The sequence below is a fragment of the Trachypithecus francoisi genome, unplaced genomic scaffold (genome assembly GCF_009764315.1).
Source record: "Trachypithecus francoisi isolate TF-2019V2 unplaced genomic scaffold, Tfra_2.0 Lachesis_group1, whole genome shotgun sequence".
In the NCBI taxonomy this organism is placed as follows: Eukaryota; Metazoa; Chordata; class Mammalia; order Primates; family Cercopithecidae; genus Trachypithecus; species Trachypithecus francoisi.
In genome coordinates, this window is record NW_022681454.1 from 44,759,680 (window position 1) to 44,777,781 (window position 18,102).

General features: G+C 40.7%; 1 protein-coding gene across 7 annotated transcripts in view; it reads left to right on the plus strand.

Annotated features, from left to right (window-relative positions):
* ABCG2 (ATP binding cassette subfamily G member 2 (Junior blood group)) overlaps positions 1-18,102 on the plus strand; it is a 134,279-nt gene that overhangs the window by 96,143 nt on the left and 20,034 nt on the right. For all 7 annotated transcript variants that reach the window (XM_033214123.1, XM_033214124.1, XM_033214125.1 and 4 more), the window contains 4 exons: positions 7,900-8,057; positions 11,477-11,628; positions 14,407-14,508; positions 15,911-16,161. In XM_033214123.1, coding sequence (XP_033070014.1) covers positions 7,900-8,057; positions 11,477-11,628; positions 14,407-14,508; positions 15,911-16,161 — 663 coding nt within the window. The remainder of the gene's footprint in view (positions 1-7,899; positions 8,058-11,476; positions 11,629-14,406; positions 14,509-15,910; positions 16,162-18,102) is intronic.

An 18,102-nucleotide genomic window follows, 5' to 3' on the forward strand; every position in this document is an offset into this window, starting at 1 on the left:
TAATATATAATGAAATAATTATACAACTCATCATAATATAGAATCAGTGGGAGCCCTGAGCTGGTTTTCTTGCAACTAGATGGTCCCATTTGGGGGTGATGGGAGACAGTGAGACATCATCAGGCATTAGATTCTCATAAGGAACACACAATTTAGATCCCTTGCACGTGCAGTTCACAATACGGTTTGTGCTCCTATGAGAATCTAATGCCTCCACTGACCTGACAGGTGGAGCTCAGGCAGTAATGCAAGCATTGAGGAGCGGCTGTAAATACGGATGAAGCTTTGCTCACTTGCCTCCTGTGCATACTGGTTCCCCAGGAGTTGGGGACCCCTGCTGTATATATTTTAGTTTGCTATAATTTGGCTTCCAAAATTATATTTGGTCAAATTAGGATTTATTTCTTGTTTGTGTAGTGTTTTTTTTTATAGCCTTTCTTTTGATGGTTTTGCCTCTCATTCCCTTCCTCCTTCTCTGCCTCTTTTTCTTCTGCCAGATGTTTACAGACTTTTGTATGCTAAGCTGTCTTTTAGGTTCTAGAGATACAATTATGGGCAAGAGAGACAAAGTAACACCTCCTCTTGTGGGTTGGAGAGGATCGTGAAGAAAAAAAATGAAACGAATGAATGAACTTTACAATTGATTAATAGGTATGGAAGATTTGCTGAGAAGACATTTGAAGCTTTGGGTGAAAATGAGCTTTTTGCATTGTAATGCCTATAATGTAATCCCCTGTGGTATCCCTTACTTAGAGGCAATGAAGAATGAGATGTTCTAATGGTCTATACTTCATATTATGCTTTCTGACAGTCTTTTCTGTTCAGGGTGTTTTACTGTATTTTGTTTGGAAGAGTAACTCTGAGATGCCACCATTCACCACTTATTTCCGCTTTATGAGTGATTGGGTTTTCTTTGCTTCGGTTCTGTTTATTTATTTGATTTTATCTTTCCAGTAAGGTGGTTTGTTCCACTCTGTTCTTTACCTTCAGGCAGCCATTGCCCTATGTTGCTTGTTAGGATTTCTAGGGAAAACAGACTGTGAAGGCACAGCTATTGACTTCCTAGTTTATTTATCTAAATGATTGAAGCAATACATTTAAAATATTTACTTTTTGTGAAATTTTAAACATAACAGAAATGTAAAGTGAATTGTCTGATTACTATAGTAATTATATGGTTAAAGTATAATTAATATAGTAATAAGACTATTAATATCATTTACATAGATTTCCCAGTTATTAACCTTAGGTATATGGGGTCAATTTGGGAAGCCTCATGGTAATTAAAAAGGTGTTAATACGGGATGAGAGAAAGTGAACTTTCCTAGCTACGGAGCCCATGCTTTTACTGTAAGTCCACCTGGACACTGGGAGGGGAGAGAGTGTTAGATGGCTAATACATTATAGTTGCTTTCACATTTTCTTCTCCTGACTTTATCTCCCTTTTTAGACTGTGATTTCACCATGTCACCTATCTTTTAGTGTTCTGAACTTCAAACTAAATATTTGATTCAGTAAGGAACAACCTGTTAACAGCAGGTGCATTTTTTTTTTTAATTTTATCTTTTATTAAAGTTCTGGGATACATGTGTAGAACCTGCAGGTTTGTTACATAGGTATACATGTGCCATGGTGGTTTGCTGCACCCATCAATCCATCATCTACATTAGGTGTTTCTCCTAATGCTATCCCTTCCCTAGCCCCCGACACCCCGACAGGCCCCAGTGTGTGATGTTTCCCTCCCTGTGTCCATGTGTTCTCATTGTTCGACTCCCACTTATGAGTGAGAACATGTGGTGGTTGGTTTTCTGTTCCTGTGTTGGTTTGCTGAGAATGATGGTTTCCAGCTTCATCCATGTCCCTGCAAAGGACATGAACTCATTCTTTTTTGTGGCTGCGTAGTATTCATGGTGTATATGTGCCACATTTTCTTTATCCAGTCTATCATTGTGGGCATTTGGGTTGGTTCCAAGTCTTTGTTATTGTGAACAGTGCTACAATAAATATATGTGTGCATGTGTCTTTATAGTAGAATGATTTATAATCCTTTGGGTATATACCCAGTAATGGGATTGCTGGGTCAAATGGTGTTTCTGGTTCTAGATCCTTGAGGAATCACCACACGGTCTTGCACAATGGTTCAACTAATTTACACTCCCACCAACAGTGTAAAAGCATTCTTATTTCTCCTCATCCTCTCCAGCATCTGTTGTTTTCTGACTTTTTAATGATCACTATTCTAACTGGCGTGTGATGGTATCTCATTGTGGTTTTGATTTGCAGTTCTCTAATGACCAGTGATGATGAACTCTGTTTCATATGTTTGTTAGCTACGTAAATGTCTTCTTTTGAGAGGTGTCTATTCATATCCTTTGCCCAATTTTTGATGGGGTTATGTTTTTCTTGTAAATTTGTTTAAGGTCTTTGTAGTTTCTGGATACTAGCCCTTTGTCAGATGGATAGATTGCAAAAATTTTCTCCCGTTCTGTAGGTTGCCTGTTCACTCTGAAGATAGGTTTCTTTTTTTTTCTTTCTTTTTTTTTTGTGCTGTGCAGAAGCTCTTTAGTTTAATTAGATCCCATTTGTCAATTTTGGCTTTTGTTGCAATTGCCTTCAGTGTTTTAGTCATGAAGTCTTTGCCCATGCCTGTGTCCTGAATGGTATTGCCTAGATTTTCTTCTAGGGTTTTTACAGTTTTAGGTCTTACATTTAAGTCTTTAATCCATCTTGAGTTAATTTTTGTATAAGGTTTAAAGAAGGGTGCAGTTTCAGTTTTCTGCATATGGCTAGCCAGTTTTCCCAGCACCATTTATTAAATATGGAATCCTTTCCCCATTGCTTGTTTTTGTCAGGTATGTCAAAGATCAGATGGTTGTAGATGTGTGGCATTATTTCTGAGGCCTCTGTTCTATTCCATTGGTCTATATATCTGTTTTGGTACCAGTACCATGCTATTTTAGTTACTGTAGTCTTGTAGTATAGTTTAAAGTCAGGTAGTGTGATGCCTCCAGCTTTGTTCTTTTTGCGTAGGATTGTCTTGGCTATACGGGCTTTTTTTTGGTCCCTTATGAAATTTAAAGTAGTTTTTTCTAATTCTGTGAGGAAAGTCAATGGTAGCTTGATGGGGATAACGTTGAATCTATGTATTACTTTGGACAGTATGGCCATTCTCATGATATTGATTCTTCCTATCCGTGAGCATGAGATGTTTTTCCATTTGTTTGTGTCCTCCCTTACTTCCTTTAGCAGTGGTTTGTAGTTCTCCTTGAAGAGGTTCTTCACATCTTTTGTAAGTTGTATTCCTAGGTATTTTATTCTCTTTGTAGCAATTGTAAATGGAAGTTCATGATTTGGCTCTCTATTATTGGTGTATAGGAATGCTTGTGATTTTTGCACATTGATTTTGTATCCTGAGACTTTGCTGAAGTTGCTTATCAGCTTAAGGAGATTTTGGGCTGAGACAAAGGGCTTATCTAAATATACAATCATGTCATCTGCAAACAGAGACAATTTGACTTCCACTCTTCCTATTTGAATATGCTTTATTTCTTTCTCTTGCCTGATTGCCCTGGCCAGAACTTCCAATATTATGTTGAATAGGAGTGGAGAGAGAGGGCATCCTTGTCTTGTGCAGATTTTCAGAGGGAATGCTTCTAGCTTTTGCCCATTCAGTGTGATGTTGGCTGTGGGTTTGTCATAAATAGCTCTTATTATTTTGAGATACATTCCATCAATGCCTAGTGTATTGAGAGATTTTAGCATGAAGGGGTGTTGAATTTTATCAAAGGCCTTACTGCTGCATCTATTGAGACAATCATGTGGTTTTCATTGTTTGTTCTATTTGTGTGATGGATTATGTTTATTCATTTGCATATGTTCAACCAGCCTTGCATCCCAGGGATGAAGCCAACTTGATCGTGGTGGGTAAGGTTTTTGATGTGCTACTGGATTTGGTTTGCCAGTAATTTGTTAAGGATATTTGCATTGATGTTCATCAGGAATATTGGCCTGAAATTTTCCTTTTTTGTGTATCTCTGCCAGGTTTTGGTGTTAGAATGATGCTGGCCTCATAAAATGAGTTAGGGAGGAGTCCCTCTTTTTCTGTTGTTTGGAATAGTTTCAGAAGGAATGGTACCAGCTCCTCTTTGTACCTGTGGTAGAAATCGGCTGTGAATCCATCTGGTCCTGGACTTTTTTTGGTTGGTAGGCTATTAATTACTGCCTCAATTTCAGAACTTGCTATTGGTCTATTCAGGGATTCGACTTCTTCGTTGATTAGTCTTGGGAGGGTATATGTGTCCAGGAAAATCCATTTCTTCTAGATTTTATAGTTTATTTGCATAGAGGTGTTTATAGTATTCTCTGATGGTAGTTTGTATTTCTGTGGGATCAGTGATTATATCCCCTTTTTCATTATTTAATATATCTATTTGATTCTTCTCTCTCCTTTATTAGTCTAGCTTGTGCTCTATCTATTCTGTTAAACTTTTCAAAAAACCAGCCCCTGGATTCATTGATTTTTTTGAAGGGTTTTTTCCTGTCTCTATCTCCTTCAGTTCTGCTCTGATCTTAGTTATTTCTTGTCTTCTGCTAGCTTTTGAACTTGTTTGCTCTTGTTTCTCTAGTTCTTTTAATTGTGATGTTAGGGTGTCGATTTTAGATCTTTCCCACTTTCTCCTGTGGGCATTTAGTGCTATAAATTTCCCTCTAAACACTGCTTTAGTTATGTCCCAGAGATTCTAGTATGTTGTGTCTTTGTTCTCATTGGTTTCAAAGAATTTATTTATTTCTGCCTTCATTTTGTTATTTACTCAGTAGTCATTCAGGAGCAGGTTGTTCAGTTTCCATGTAGTTGTGTGGTTTTGAGTGAGGTTTTTTGTTTGTTTGTTTGTAGGTATCTATTAAGTTCACTTGGTCCAGAGCTGAGTTCAAGTCCTGAATATCCCTGTTAATTTTCTGTCTTGATGATCTGTCTAATATTGACAGTGGGGTGTTAAAGTTTCCCACTGTTACTGTGTGGGAGTCTAAGTCTCTTTGTAGTCTGTAAGGACTTGCTTTATGAATCTGGGTGCTTCTGTATTGGGTGCCTATATATTTAGGATAGTTAGCTCTTCTTGTTGAACTGATCCCTTTACCATTAGGTAATGCCCTTCTTTGTCTTTTTTGATCTTTGTTGCTTTAAAGTCTTTTACCAGAGACTGGGATTGCAACCCCTGCTTTTTTTTGCTTTCCATTTGCTTGGTAGATCTTCCTCCATCTCTTTATTTTGAGCCTATGTGTGTGTTTCATATGAGACGGGTCTCCTGAATATAGCACACCAATGGGTCTTGACTCTTTATCCAATTTGCTAGTCTGTGTTTTTAACCGGGGTATTTAGCTCATTTATATTTAAGGTTAATATTGTTATGTGTGAATTTGATCCTGTGAATATGATGTTAGCTGGTTATTTTGCCCATTAGTTGATGCAGTTTCTTCATAGTGTTGATGGTTTTTACAACTTGGTATGTTTTTGCAGTCACTGGTACTAGTTTTTCCTTTCCATGTTTAGTGCTTCCTTGAGGAGCTCTTTTGAGGCAGGCCTGGTAGTGACAAAATCCCTCAGCCCTTGCTTGTCTGTAAAGGAATTTATTTCTCCTTCGCTTATGAAGCTTAGTTTGGCTGGATATGAAATTCTGGGTGAAAAATTCTTTTCTTTAAGAATTTTGAATATTGGTCCCCACTCTTTTCTGACTTACAGGGTTTTGGCAGAGAGATCTGCTGTTAGTCTGATGGGCTTTCCTTTGTGGGTAACCCAACCTTTCTTTCTGGCTGCCCTTCACATATTTTCCTTCATCTCAACCTTCATGAGTCTGACGATTATGTGTCTTGGGGTTGCTCTTCTCGAGGAGTATCTTTGTGGTGTTCTCTGTATTTACTGAATTAGAATGTTGGCCCATCTTGCTAGGTTGGGGAAGTTCTTCTGGATAATATCCTGAAGAGTGTTTTCCAACTTGGTTCCATTCTCTCTGTCACTTTCAGGTAACCAATCAAACATAGGTTTTGTCTTTTCACGTAGTCCCATATTTCTTGGAGGCTTTGTTTGTTCGTTTTCATTCTTTTTTCTCTAATCTTGTCTTCATGCTTTATTTCATTAAGTTGATCTTCAATCTCTGATATCCTTTCTTCCGCTTGATTGATTTGGCTATTGATACTTGTGTTTGCTTCACGAAGTTCTCGTGCTGTGTTTTTCAGCTTCATCAGGTCATTTATATTCTTCTCTAAACTGGTTATTCTAATTAGCAATTCCTCTATCCTGTTTTCAATGTTCTTAGCTCCCTTGCATTGGGTTAGAACGTGAACATGCTCCTTTAGCTCAGAGGAGTTTGTTATTACCCACCTTCTGATGCCTACTTCTGTCTATTCATCAAACTCATTCTCCATCCAGTTTTGTTCCCTTGCTGGTGAGGAGTTGTGATCCTTTGGAGGAGAAGAGGCGTTCTGATTTTTGAAATTTTCCGCCTTTTTGCATAGGTTTTTCCTCCTCTTCATGGATTTATCTAACTTTGGTCTTTGATGCTGGTGACCTTTGAATGGGATTTTAGTGTGGACATCCTTTTTGTTGATGTTGATGCTATTTCTTTCTGTTTGTTAGTTTTCCTTCTAACAGCCCCTCTGCTGTAGGTCTGCTGGAGTTTGCTGCGGGTCCACTCCAGACCCTGTTTGCCAGGGTATCACTAGTGGAGGTTGTAGAACAGCAAAGATTGCTGCCTGTTTTTTCCTCTGGAAGCATTGTTCCCAGAGGGGCACCCACCAGTTGCCAGCTGGAGTTCTCCTGTATGAAGTGTCTGTGGACCCCTGCTGGGAGGTGTCTCCCAATCAGGAGGCACAGGGGTCAAGGATCCACTTGAGGAGGCAGTCTGTTCCTTAGCAGAGGTCTAGCACTGTGCTGGGAGATTCACTGCTCTCTTCAGAGCCGGCAGGCAGGAACGTTTAAATCTGCTGAAGCTGTGCCCACAGCCTCCTGCTCTGTCCCAGGGAGGTGGGAGTTTTATCTATATGCCCCTGACTGGAGCTGCTGCCTTTCTTTCAGAGATGCCCTGGCTAGAGAGGAGGGATCTAGAGAGGCAGTCTGGCTACAGTGGCTTTGCTGGGCTGTGGTCGGCTCCACCCAGTTCGAATTTCCTGGCGGCTTTGTTTACACTGTGAGGGCCTACTCAAGCCTCAGTAATGGTGGACGCCCCCCCCCACCAAGCTTAAGCTTCCCAGGTTGACTTTAGACTGCTGTCCTGGCAGTTAGAATTTCAAGCCAGTGGATCTTAGCTTGCTGGTCTCTGTGGGGCTGGGATACTCTGAGCTGGGCTAGACCACTTGGCTCCCTGGCTTCAGCCCCCTTTCCAGGGCAGTAAACAGTTTTGTCTCACTGGCATTCCAGGTGCCACTGGGGTATGAAAAAAAACTTCTGCAGCTATCGGTGTCTGCCCAAATGGCCGCCCAGTTTTGTGGTTGAAACCCAGGACCCTGGTGGCATAGGCACCTGTGAGAATCTCCTGGTCTGCGGGTTGTGAATATCATGGGAAAAGTGCAGTGTCTGGGCTGGAATACACCATCCCTCATGGCACAGTCCCTCACGGCTTTCCTTGACTAGGGGAGGTACTTCCCCGACCCCTTGCACTTCTATGCCTCACCCAAGGAGGTGCTTTGTATCAGGCTTAGTTACTGACCAGCTGTGACCTGAACCTAAGTTTACTCATCTGATAAAAGAGAAACCTACTTTATCTACCAGGTATCCACTTATTTGCTGTTCAGAATAAATGAACTTAATGAGATAAAGTGTCTCTTACAGGACTGGCACATGTTAGGAGCTCACCAAACAGTAGTGACTGGTTGTTATCATTGACAATTATAATATTTGTGATTTAGGTTGGAACTCAGTTTATCCGTGGTGTGTCTGGAGGAGAAAGAAAAAGGACTAGTATAGGAATGGAGCTTATCACTGATCCTTCCATCTTGTTCTTGGATGAGCCTACAACGGGCTTAGACTCAAGCACAGCAAATGCTGTCCTTTTGCTCCTGAAAAGGTAAATGCTATGGGAACATTATCTTTAGTTAATATCTTATCACTACTATGTCCCAGATATTCTTGGTGCAGGGGGTTCAGAAACGATCAAAACAATTTCTTCCTCTTCTGTTGGAGGGAAAGTCACTTGAGAAGTGAAAAGCATTATCAAGAAAAACAAAGCAGGTAAGAGTGTAGGGAAGGATTGCTGTGATGAGGGTGGGGGCAGGGTTGGGCCTGTTTTGTGCTGTCTCTTTAGCTTCTTTACTCAACACCAACAGATACACACATACACATTTTTTCTATCTCTCTGCTCTGTAACACTGAACATTTTCTAGTTTTCTGAGTAGACTTTTTATTTCACATCTTTTTCATCTTATTCTTCCACCTTCAGTGCTTTTTCTTCTTAACTTTCTCCTGTTGGGCCTTTTTTACTCTGCTTATATCATCTTCAGACTGGGTTATGAGTCTCCCATTTTGCTTACCAGGAATCCTTAGCTTCTTCTGTTTCATATTGTGCTGAAATTGTTGACCTACTGGCCTGATCCTCTTTGAGCCAGAATGTCTTTGTATACATGCTAGCATACAGTAGGTTCTTAGAAAATGTTAAAATTGAAGTGACTCTTCACATAAAATATTTTGAATAGTAACAGTTTCGAACAGTGATTTTGGCCCTTCTTCTACCTGTGTATTGTTATTATAATTATTACAAATATTATTACAATTCAAGGTGAGATTTGGGTGGGGACACATATCATTCCACCCCTGGTCCCTCCCTCCCAAATCTCATGTCCTCACAGTTTGAAACCAATCATGCCTTCCCAAGAGTCTCCCAAAGTTCATTTCAGCTTTAACTCAAAAGTTCATGATCTAAAGTTTCATCTGAGACAGGGCAAGTTCTGTCCACCTATAAGCCTGTAAAATCAAAAGCAAGTTAGTAACTTCCTAGATACAGCAGGAGTACAGGCATTGGGTAAATACATCTGTTCCAAATGGGAGAAAATGGCCAAAATGGAGGGGCTACAGGTCCCATGCAAGTCCAAAATACAAAGGGGCAGTCAAATCTTAAAGCTCTGAAATTATCTTTTTTGATTCCATATCTCACATCCAAGTCACACTGATGCAAGAGGTGGGCTCCAAGGGCCTTGGGAGGCTCTGGCCTTGTGGATTTTCAGGGTACAGCCCCTCATGTGGCTGCTTTCACAGGCTGATATTGAGTGTCTGTGGCTTTTCCAGATGCACAGTGCAAGCTGTTGTTGGATCTACCATTCTGGGGTCTTAAGCTATGATGGCCCTCTTCTCACTACTCCACTAGGCAGTGCCCCACTGGGGGCCCTGTGTAGGGGCTCCCACCCCACGTTTCCCATCTGCACTGCCCTAGCAGAGGTTCTCCATGAGGGCTCCATCCCTGAAGTTGACTTCTGCCTGGACATCCAGGTATTTCCATACATCCTCTGAAATCTAGGCGAAGGGCAGGACTAACACTACATGGAAGCCACCAAAGCTTGAGTCTTGCACTCTCTGAAACAACAGCCTGAACTCTCTGTTGGTCCCCTTTAACCATGGCTGGAACATACGGCACCAAGTCTCGAGACTGCACAAAGCAGTAAGGCCCTGGGCCTGGCCCAGGAAACCATTTTTTCCTCCTATGCCTCTGAGCCTGTGATGGGAGGGGCTGCTGTAAAGACCTCTGACATGCCCTGGAGACATTTTCCCCATTATCGTGGTGACTAACATTTGGCTCCCTATTACTTATGCAAATTTCTGTAGCAGGTTTGAATTTCTCCTCAGAAAATGCATTTTTTCTTTTTTATCGCATCATCAGGCTGCAAATTTTCTGAGCTTTTATGCTCTGCTTCTCTTTTAAACATAAGTTCTAATTTCAAACCATATATTTGTGAGTGAATAAAACCGAATGCTTTTAACACACCCGAGTCACCTCTTGAATGCTTTGTTGCTTAGAAATTTCTTATGCTAGATGCTCTAAGTCATCTCTCTCAAGTTCACAGTTCCACAAATATCTAGGACAGGGGCAAAATGCCACCAATCTCTTTGCTAAAACATAGCAAGAGTCACCTTTATTCCAGTTCCCAACAAGTTCCTCATCTCCATCTGAGACCACCTCAACCTGGACTTGATTGTCCATATCGCTATCAGCATTTTGGTCAAAGCCATTCAACGAGTCTCTGGAGTTTCCAAATTTTCCCAAATCTTCCTGTCTTCTTCTTAGCCCTCCAAACTGTTCCAACTTCTACCTGTTACCCAGTTCCAAAGTAGCTTCCAGATTTTTGGGTATCTTACAGCAACATCCTACTCTACCAGTACCAATTTACTATATTAGTCTGTTCTCATGTCTGCTAGGTATGTCTGTTAATAAAGACATACCTGACACTAGATAATTTATAAAGGAAAGAAGTTTCATGGACTCACAGTTGCACATGGCTGGGGAGACCTCACAATTATGGCAGAAGGCAAAGAAGCAGCAAAGGCATGTTGTACATGGCGGCAGGCAAGAGAGCTTGTGCAGGGGAACTCCCATTTATAAAACCATCAGATCTTGTGAAACATTTTCAGTACCATGAGAATAGTATGGGGGAACTGCCCCCATGATTCAGTTATCTCCACCTGCCCCTGCCCTTGATACATGGGGATTGTTATAATTGAAGGTGAGATTTGGGTGGGCACACAGCCAAACCTTATCAACCTGTAAGTCATAACTCCTGTGAAAAGGTAAGTTAGCACTGTTTTGGCCATGGACTTAGACCAGAGATTAAATCCCAGCCTTGTCTCTTACTAACAGTGATCCCTTGGCCAGTTGCTTAGTTGCTTGATCCTTTAAGACATATTTATAAAATGAGGGTAATAATAATAATATTAGAACTGCCTCATAATAATACTGTGAAAATTGAAATGAAGTTATCTCTAAAGTATTTAGCAAAGACATAGTAAGTACTCAGTTATGTTAATTGCATTATTAGGGCAGAAGAGTGAAAACTAATTTTTAAAGAGCCAGAAGACCTAAATGATAAGTCAGAATGAGATATATGACCGTTTTAATATGTAGTCCATGGTTAGTTCTCAAATCTTGAAAATACTTGCAGATTACCTGGGTTGCTTCTTAAAATGTAGATTCCCTAGACCTACTCTCAGAGATTCTAATTCAATGTTTGGGAAGACTGTCCTAGAATCTGCATTTTTAATAACCATTCTAGTTGATTCTAGATTGTCAATGCAACATACTTTGAAAATTCCTATTCTGTTTTAACAAAAGCTTTGAATTTAGGTTTCTAACTATAGGTAAATAATATGAGAAGAAAAGTTAGTAAGACAAAGTCAAGTTGAACTAGAAGCAAACAATCTAAAGGCAAGAATGGAGTATGTTACCAAGAAGTACAAGTTTCAGATATTTAATGACTCATTATTGTCTCACTTTTAACCTAGGATGTCTAAGCAGGGACGAACAATCATCTTCTCCATTCATCAGCCTCGATATTCCATCTTCAAGTTGTTTGATAGCCTCACCTTATTGGCCTCAGGAAGACTTATGTTCCATGGGCCTGCTCAGGAGGCCTTGGGATACTTTGAATCAGCTGGTATGGTTGACTTTTTAATGCTGTAAAACCCTCCATTAATAGAATCCTGAAGGAGAGCAAAGCGGGTGTGCAGGAGTGCTGTTTGGTCTTTGGGTAGACATACCATGAGAATCTATCACTTCAAAATATATTTGTTCCATTTGGTGCTAGTATTTTTCTTCATTGTGCACCACAGCTTGTTATTGAGGTATCTTTCTTGTCTTACTTGAATGTGCATGCGTGTATGAGTATTTCTGCTGGGCCTATATTCTGCTTCCTAGTTATAATGACCATTTCTTAAAAGCTCAGTAATTAATATGTTGGCCTTATAGCCAGTTATTCTGTCACTTGAACATTTTTGGAAAGGCCTAATATGGTTGTCTTCTTGACCATGTAACAGATGAGGCCTTATAATTTTTTCCCCTTGCACATGATGTTGGTCTGCCCTGATGAGCACTCATGGAGATGCTACTTAATTGTATTTATTTTTATTTTTTTAGATGGAATCTCACACTGTCACCCAGGCTGGAGTGCAATGATGTGATCTTGGCTCACTGCAAGCTCCGCCTCCTGGGTTCACGCCATTCTCCTGCCTCAGCCTCCTGAGTAGCTGGGACTACAGGCGCCCGCCACCACGCCGGGCTCATTGTTTTGTATTTTTTTAGTAGAGACGGAGTTTCACCATGTTAGCCAGGATGGTCTTGATCTCCTGACCTTCTGATCTGCCGCCTGGGCTGCCCAACGTGCTAGGATTATAGGTGTGAGCCACTGCGCCCAGCCAATTTTGTTTTTTAGGGTTTGTTTGTTTTTTTCTTTTGAGATGGGATCTCACTCTGTCACCCAGGCTGGAGTGCAGTGGCACAATCTTGACTCACTCCTTGAGCCTCAACCCCCCGGGCTCAAGCCATCCTCCCACCTCAGCCACCCAAGCAGCTGGGACTATAGGCATATGCCACCATAGCTAGCTAATTTTTGTATTTTTTGTAGAGTCGGGGTCTTGTCATGTTGCCCAGGATGGTCTCAAACTCCTGAGCTAAAGCAATCTGCCATGGCCTCCCAAAGTGCTGGGATTACAGGTTTGAGCCACCATGCCCGGCAGACACTACTTAATTTTCTGGTAACTGTAGATTGCAACTTTAGCGCTTGAGTGGGTATCGGTCAATATAGTGGTTAGTCCTAAACCTGACTTAGATGGACCAAAATTTCTAACAATCTTGGACTACATGATTCTTTTTATTTTAAATTGAAATGTGTGATTTTTAAAATTTTAGATAGAAATATGCGAGTTTTTTTAATGGCTTGTGCGGTCTGCCTCATTTTAGAGATATTTGGATATGATTATAAATGATTCCCTATGATCCTAAATATAATTTTAGATATTCATTGGCCATGTTTCTTAGTTTTTAAAAAAGGGGATTAACTAAGAGTCAGATTTCAGGTCACACTGAGTTCAGATGATCTCATTATCTGAAGCTGAACGGTTCAGCTGTGCTGTGCTGGCCATGTTCTATCAAGAATACTGCTCAGGGGATTTGTTCTCTATTTGGAATTATAGCAGCACAGCAGTTGATTTGGATTTTGGAATTAATTAATTAATTTACTTTTGAGACAAGGTCTCACTCTGTCGCCCAGGCTGGAGTGCAGTGGTGCTTTCTGAGCTCACTGCAACTTCCGCCTCCCAGGTTCAAGCGATTCTTGTGCCTCAGCCTCCCTAGTAGCTGAGATTATTGTCATAAGCCAACACACCTGGCTAATTTTTGTGTTTTTAGTATAAATGGGGTTTTGCCATGTTGGCTATGTTGGTCTCAAACTCCTGGGCTCAAGTGATTTGCCGGTCTCGGCCTCCCAAAGTGCTGGGATTGCAGATGTGAGCCACTGCACCTGGCCCTGGACCTCTGAATTTAGTATGTGGGGAAGCAGTCATTGCTGATGTGGGTTCCATCATTCTGGCATTCCCTAGGTGAACTCAGAGAGCAAAACACACCTGGGCTTTTGGTATTTTTTTCTTGGGTCTATATTTAGATTTTTGAGGAAGTACTGTTAAGCACCAGAGCATACTGATAGCTATTTCAGGTCTCATCAATTACGATAGGTAAGGACCAAGCACTAATGCAAAATGCCCTGCAAATCCAAGGTTGGCTTGGAGTGTTTTCTTCTTCTTTTCCTTTTCCTTTTCCTTTTTTTTTTTTCTTTTCTTTTCTTTTCTTTTCTTTCTTTTCTTTCTTTTCTTCTTTTCTCTTCCTTTCCTTTCCTTTTCTTTTGTTTTTTGGCCTGGAGACAAAGAATTGCTGAAATATTGTGTGATAGGCTGGGCACAGTGGCTCATGCCTGTAATCCCAGCACTTGTGGGTGGATCACTTGAGGCCAGGAGTTAGAGACCAGCCTCGAACTGGTCGAACATGGTGAAACCCTGTCTCTACTGAAAATATAAAAATTAGTTGGATGTGGTCATGCACGCTTCTAATCCCACCTACTTGGGAGGCTGAGGCAGGAGAATCACTTGAACTCGGGAGGCAGAGGTTTCAGTGAACCAAGATCCCCTACCACATTCCAGCCTGGGTGACAGAGGGAGACCCTGTCTCAAAAAAAAAAAAAAAAGAAACCAAATATATATATATAGTGTGATTGAATATATAAAAAGAAAGGTAAAATTAGTGGGGGAAGAAGAGAGAAAGAAAGTTAGGGAGAAGTTGTTAGATTCTGTCTTCTCTAGCCTCACCTCCCTTGCCCTCTGAAAGTGACTTCTCTTTATTTTCCAAGACCATCATGTTTGTGTTTTTGGGCTGCCTTCTTTCATAGGTTATCACTGTGAGGCCTATAATAACCCTGCGGACTTCTTCTTGGACATCATTAATGGAGATTCCACTGCCGTGGCATTAAACAGAGAAGAAGACTTTAAAGGTATATGAATGTGTTACAGTCCCAGATTTTTGCCTAATTGAATTGGCTGAAATTTAACAATGTGGTGGCTAATTAAAATGTGACTTCGTGAATTTCTGTTAATGCAGTCTTCTGATCCCAGTCAACACAAACATTTTGTTGTCTGTGAGTGCTGCTGGTGTTTTTGATTTAATTTATAAATGAGAATTTATATGGTGTTGTCAGTTCCAAGAGGAGTTAACATTTTTTAAAATGCTCACTGTTTGTATAGTGTTTTTAAAATAAACTTGGCAATGTATGCATTTGCATATAGTAGGAAGCAACAACCAGATTTTTTTTTTTTTTTTGAGACGGAATCTAGCTCTTGTCACCAAGGCTGGAGTGCAATGGTGCTATCTCGGCTCACTGCACCCTCTGCCTCCTGGGTTCAAGCCATTCTCCTGCTTCAGCTTCCCGAGCAACTAGAATTACAAGCCTGTGCCACCACACCCAGCTAATTTTTGTATATTTAGTAGAGGTGGAGTTTCACGCTGTTGGTCAGGCTGGTTTCGAACTCCTGACCTCAAGTGATCCTCCCACCTTGGCCTCCCAAAGTGTTGGGATTACAGAAGTGAGCCACCACCCCCAGCCATGACCGGAGTTTTATATTAAGAATTAGAACTCTATGGTAAGAAGTCTGTTTTAAAAGAATTAAGGTCAAATAGGAAAACATCAGTGGGTTTGCTATATTCCTAAGACTATGGCAGGAGACAGCCTAGTTCTCTGTACTTTTCTTTTTATTTCTTTTTCTCTTTTTAAATATATATTTTAATTTATTACTTACTTTATTTATTTTTATAGAGACAGGGTCTCTTTTCATTGCTCAGGCTGGTGTTGAATTCCTGGCCTCGCATGATCCTCCTGCCTCTGCCTTGCAAAATACTGGGATTACAGGAGTGAGCCACTGTGCCTGACCTGTTATACTTTTCTAATGACAGAGCTCATAATTTTTTATTTCTATTTTTCCTTTTTTTGAGATGGAGTCTTGCTGTCTCGCACAGGCTGGAGTGCAGTAGTGTGATCTCAGCTCACTGCAACCTCCACCTCCCGGGTTCAAGCAATTCTCTTGCCTCAGCCTCCTGAGTAGCTGGGATTACAGGCACGCACCACCACACCAGGCTAATTTTTTTTGTATTTTTAGTAGAGGTGGGGTTTCCCCATGTTGGTTAGGCTGGTCTCGAACTCCTGACCTTGTAATCCACCCGCCTCAGCCTCCTAAAGTGCTGAGATTACAGGCATGACCCACTGTGCCTGGCCTATTTTTTCTTTCTAAAGCTTTAGAATGAAGGTGTTAGGGAAGAATCCAAGAAAGCGGTCACAGAAAAAATGGGCTAAATTAGTTGTTATTTTGTTCATATTTCCTTTTTATCCACTGATTGCAAAGCCACGGAGATCATAGAGCCTTCCAAGCAGGATAAGCCACTCATAGAAAAATTAGCCGAGATTTATGTCAACTCCTCCTTCTACAAAGAGACAAAAGCTGAATTACATCAACTCTCCGGGGGTGAGAAGAAGAAGAAGATCACAGTCTTCAAGGAGATCAGCTACACCACCTCCTTCTGTCATCAGCTCAGATGGGTTTCCAAGCGTTCATTCAAAAACTTGCTGGGTAATCCCCAGGCCTCTATAGCTCAGGTAACCAGCAGATTCTTTTGAAATACTTAAATGGGAACAATGTGGTTCTGTTATCATCTGCTTCAGGATATGTTTGTCTTCTACCCACCCTTCCAGTTATTTGTTATCTTCACTCCACCTGGGATATAGAACCAGTCAGCAGAACAAATAAAGGACAATTAAGTTTTACGTTTGGAAAGCTTCTGTTTTTTTGAGACAGAGTCTCACTCTGTTGCCCAGGCTGGAGTGCAGTGGCATGAACTCAGCTCACTGCAGCCCTGACCTCCCTGGGCTCAAGTGATCCTCACACCTCAGTCTCCTGAACAGCTGGGACTACAGGCACATCACACCACCCAGCTAATTTTTGTGTTTTGTGTAGAGAAGGGGTTTTGCTGTGTTGCCTAGGCTGGTCTTGAACTCATGGGTTCAAGTGATTCTTCTGTCTCAGTCTCCCACAATTCTAGGATTATAGGTGTGAGCCACCATATCTGGCCAGCTTCTTTTTTTTAGTGGTTTCTTAGACTACCCTAACTCAGAAGTTTTGTGATTTAGACAAGCTGTAATGAATAATCTGAGTAGAAAAATGGTTTTTTTTTTGGGAAACTGTGAAAGAAATGTCAGCCATGTTTGGAGTTTTCCGGTAGCTCTTCACTTTCGTTCACTGGTTCATTCAACATGTTCTTGTAGGGCCTGTGCTGTGCTTTAGGGATGTGAATTCAGTAGTTAACAAAATGGGCAAAAATAAAACTCTGCTCATGGAGCTAATTTTCTGAGGAAGACAGGTGTGATAAATAATAAATAAATTAAATACATAGCATGTTAGATGGTAGAAGGAACTATGGGGAAACTTTAAGCAGAGAAGGGGTGGAGAAAGGGGAGGAAGAGAGAGAAGTAGGGAGAAGAAGGTTAATTTGCAGTTGGAATCAGGTGATCAGGGAAACCTTCACCTACTGTCACTGAATACACCTGAAGGGAGTATGTCCTGGCCACTCCAAGGGAAGAGCCTGTGTGCAAAAAGTGCTATTCCTTATCATTGACCTTCCTTAGACAGTTTACAGATCATACAAACATAGTAAGCACATTTGAGTTCACAGAACAAGGCTATTCATTGTTAGATTAACTTTCTGTTAATCAAAATGAGATAATGTTTCTTTATTCTTTGGTTGGCTCTGTGATAGTTGGTGATTATTACTCCTTATGGTTTTTGTTATTCTTTTCTTTAAACATTTTTTTGTTTTGTTTTTAGAGACTGAGTCTCACTCTGTCACTCATGCTGGAGTGCAGTGGTGCAATCATAGCTCACTGCAACCCCAAACTCTTGGCTCAAGCGATCCTCACACTTCAGCCTTCCGAGTAGCTGGGACTACAAGTGTACACAACACCTGGCTGATGTTTTGATTTTTTGTAGAAACAGGGTCTCACTATGTTGTCCTGGTCTGGATCTCCTGGGCTCAAGTGATCCTCCTGCCTTGGCCTCCCAAAGAGCTGGAATCACAGGTGTGAACCACCATGCCTGGCCTTTTCTGTTATTCTTAACCCCTCTGTCACCCAAAACATAAGTACTCCCAATTTATTGGTCTAGTCTTCAAAGAAGTCAATTTAGCTGGTTAATTTGGGGCTGTTATTTTTATGAACAATATTGAGTTTCTGTTGAGTACTAAAAGATGGCACATTGTTGGCTGTAGTAAAATATTACTGACATTTAAACTTGTGCGTCATAATTTCCATACCTAAGTATATATATAAATATATCTAAGAGCTTGTATCCCTAGTTGAGTGATACTGCTAATTATATGTGTGTGTGTATATATATGTGTGTGTATATATATTATGTGTATATATACATATTATATATGTATATATGTATAGCCACATATATGTATGTATAGCCATACTGCTAATTAAGTATATATGTAAATATATCTAAGAGCTTGTATCCCTAGTTGAGCCATACTGCTAATT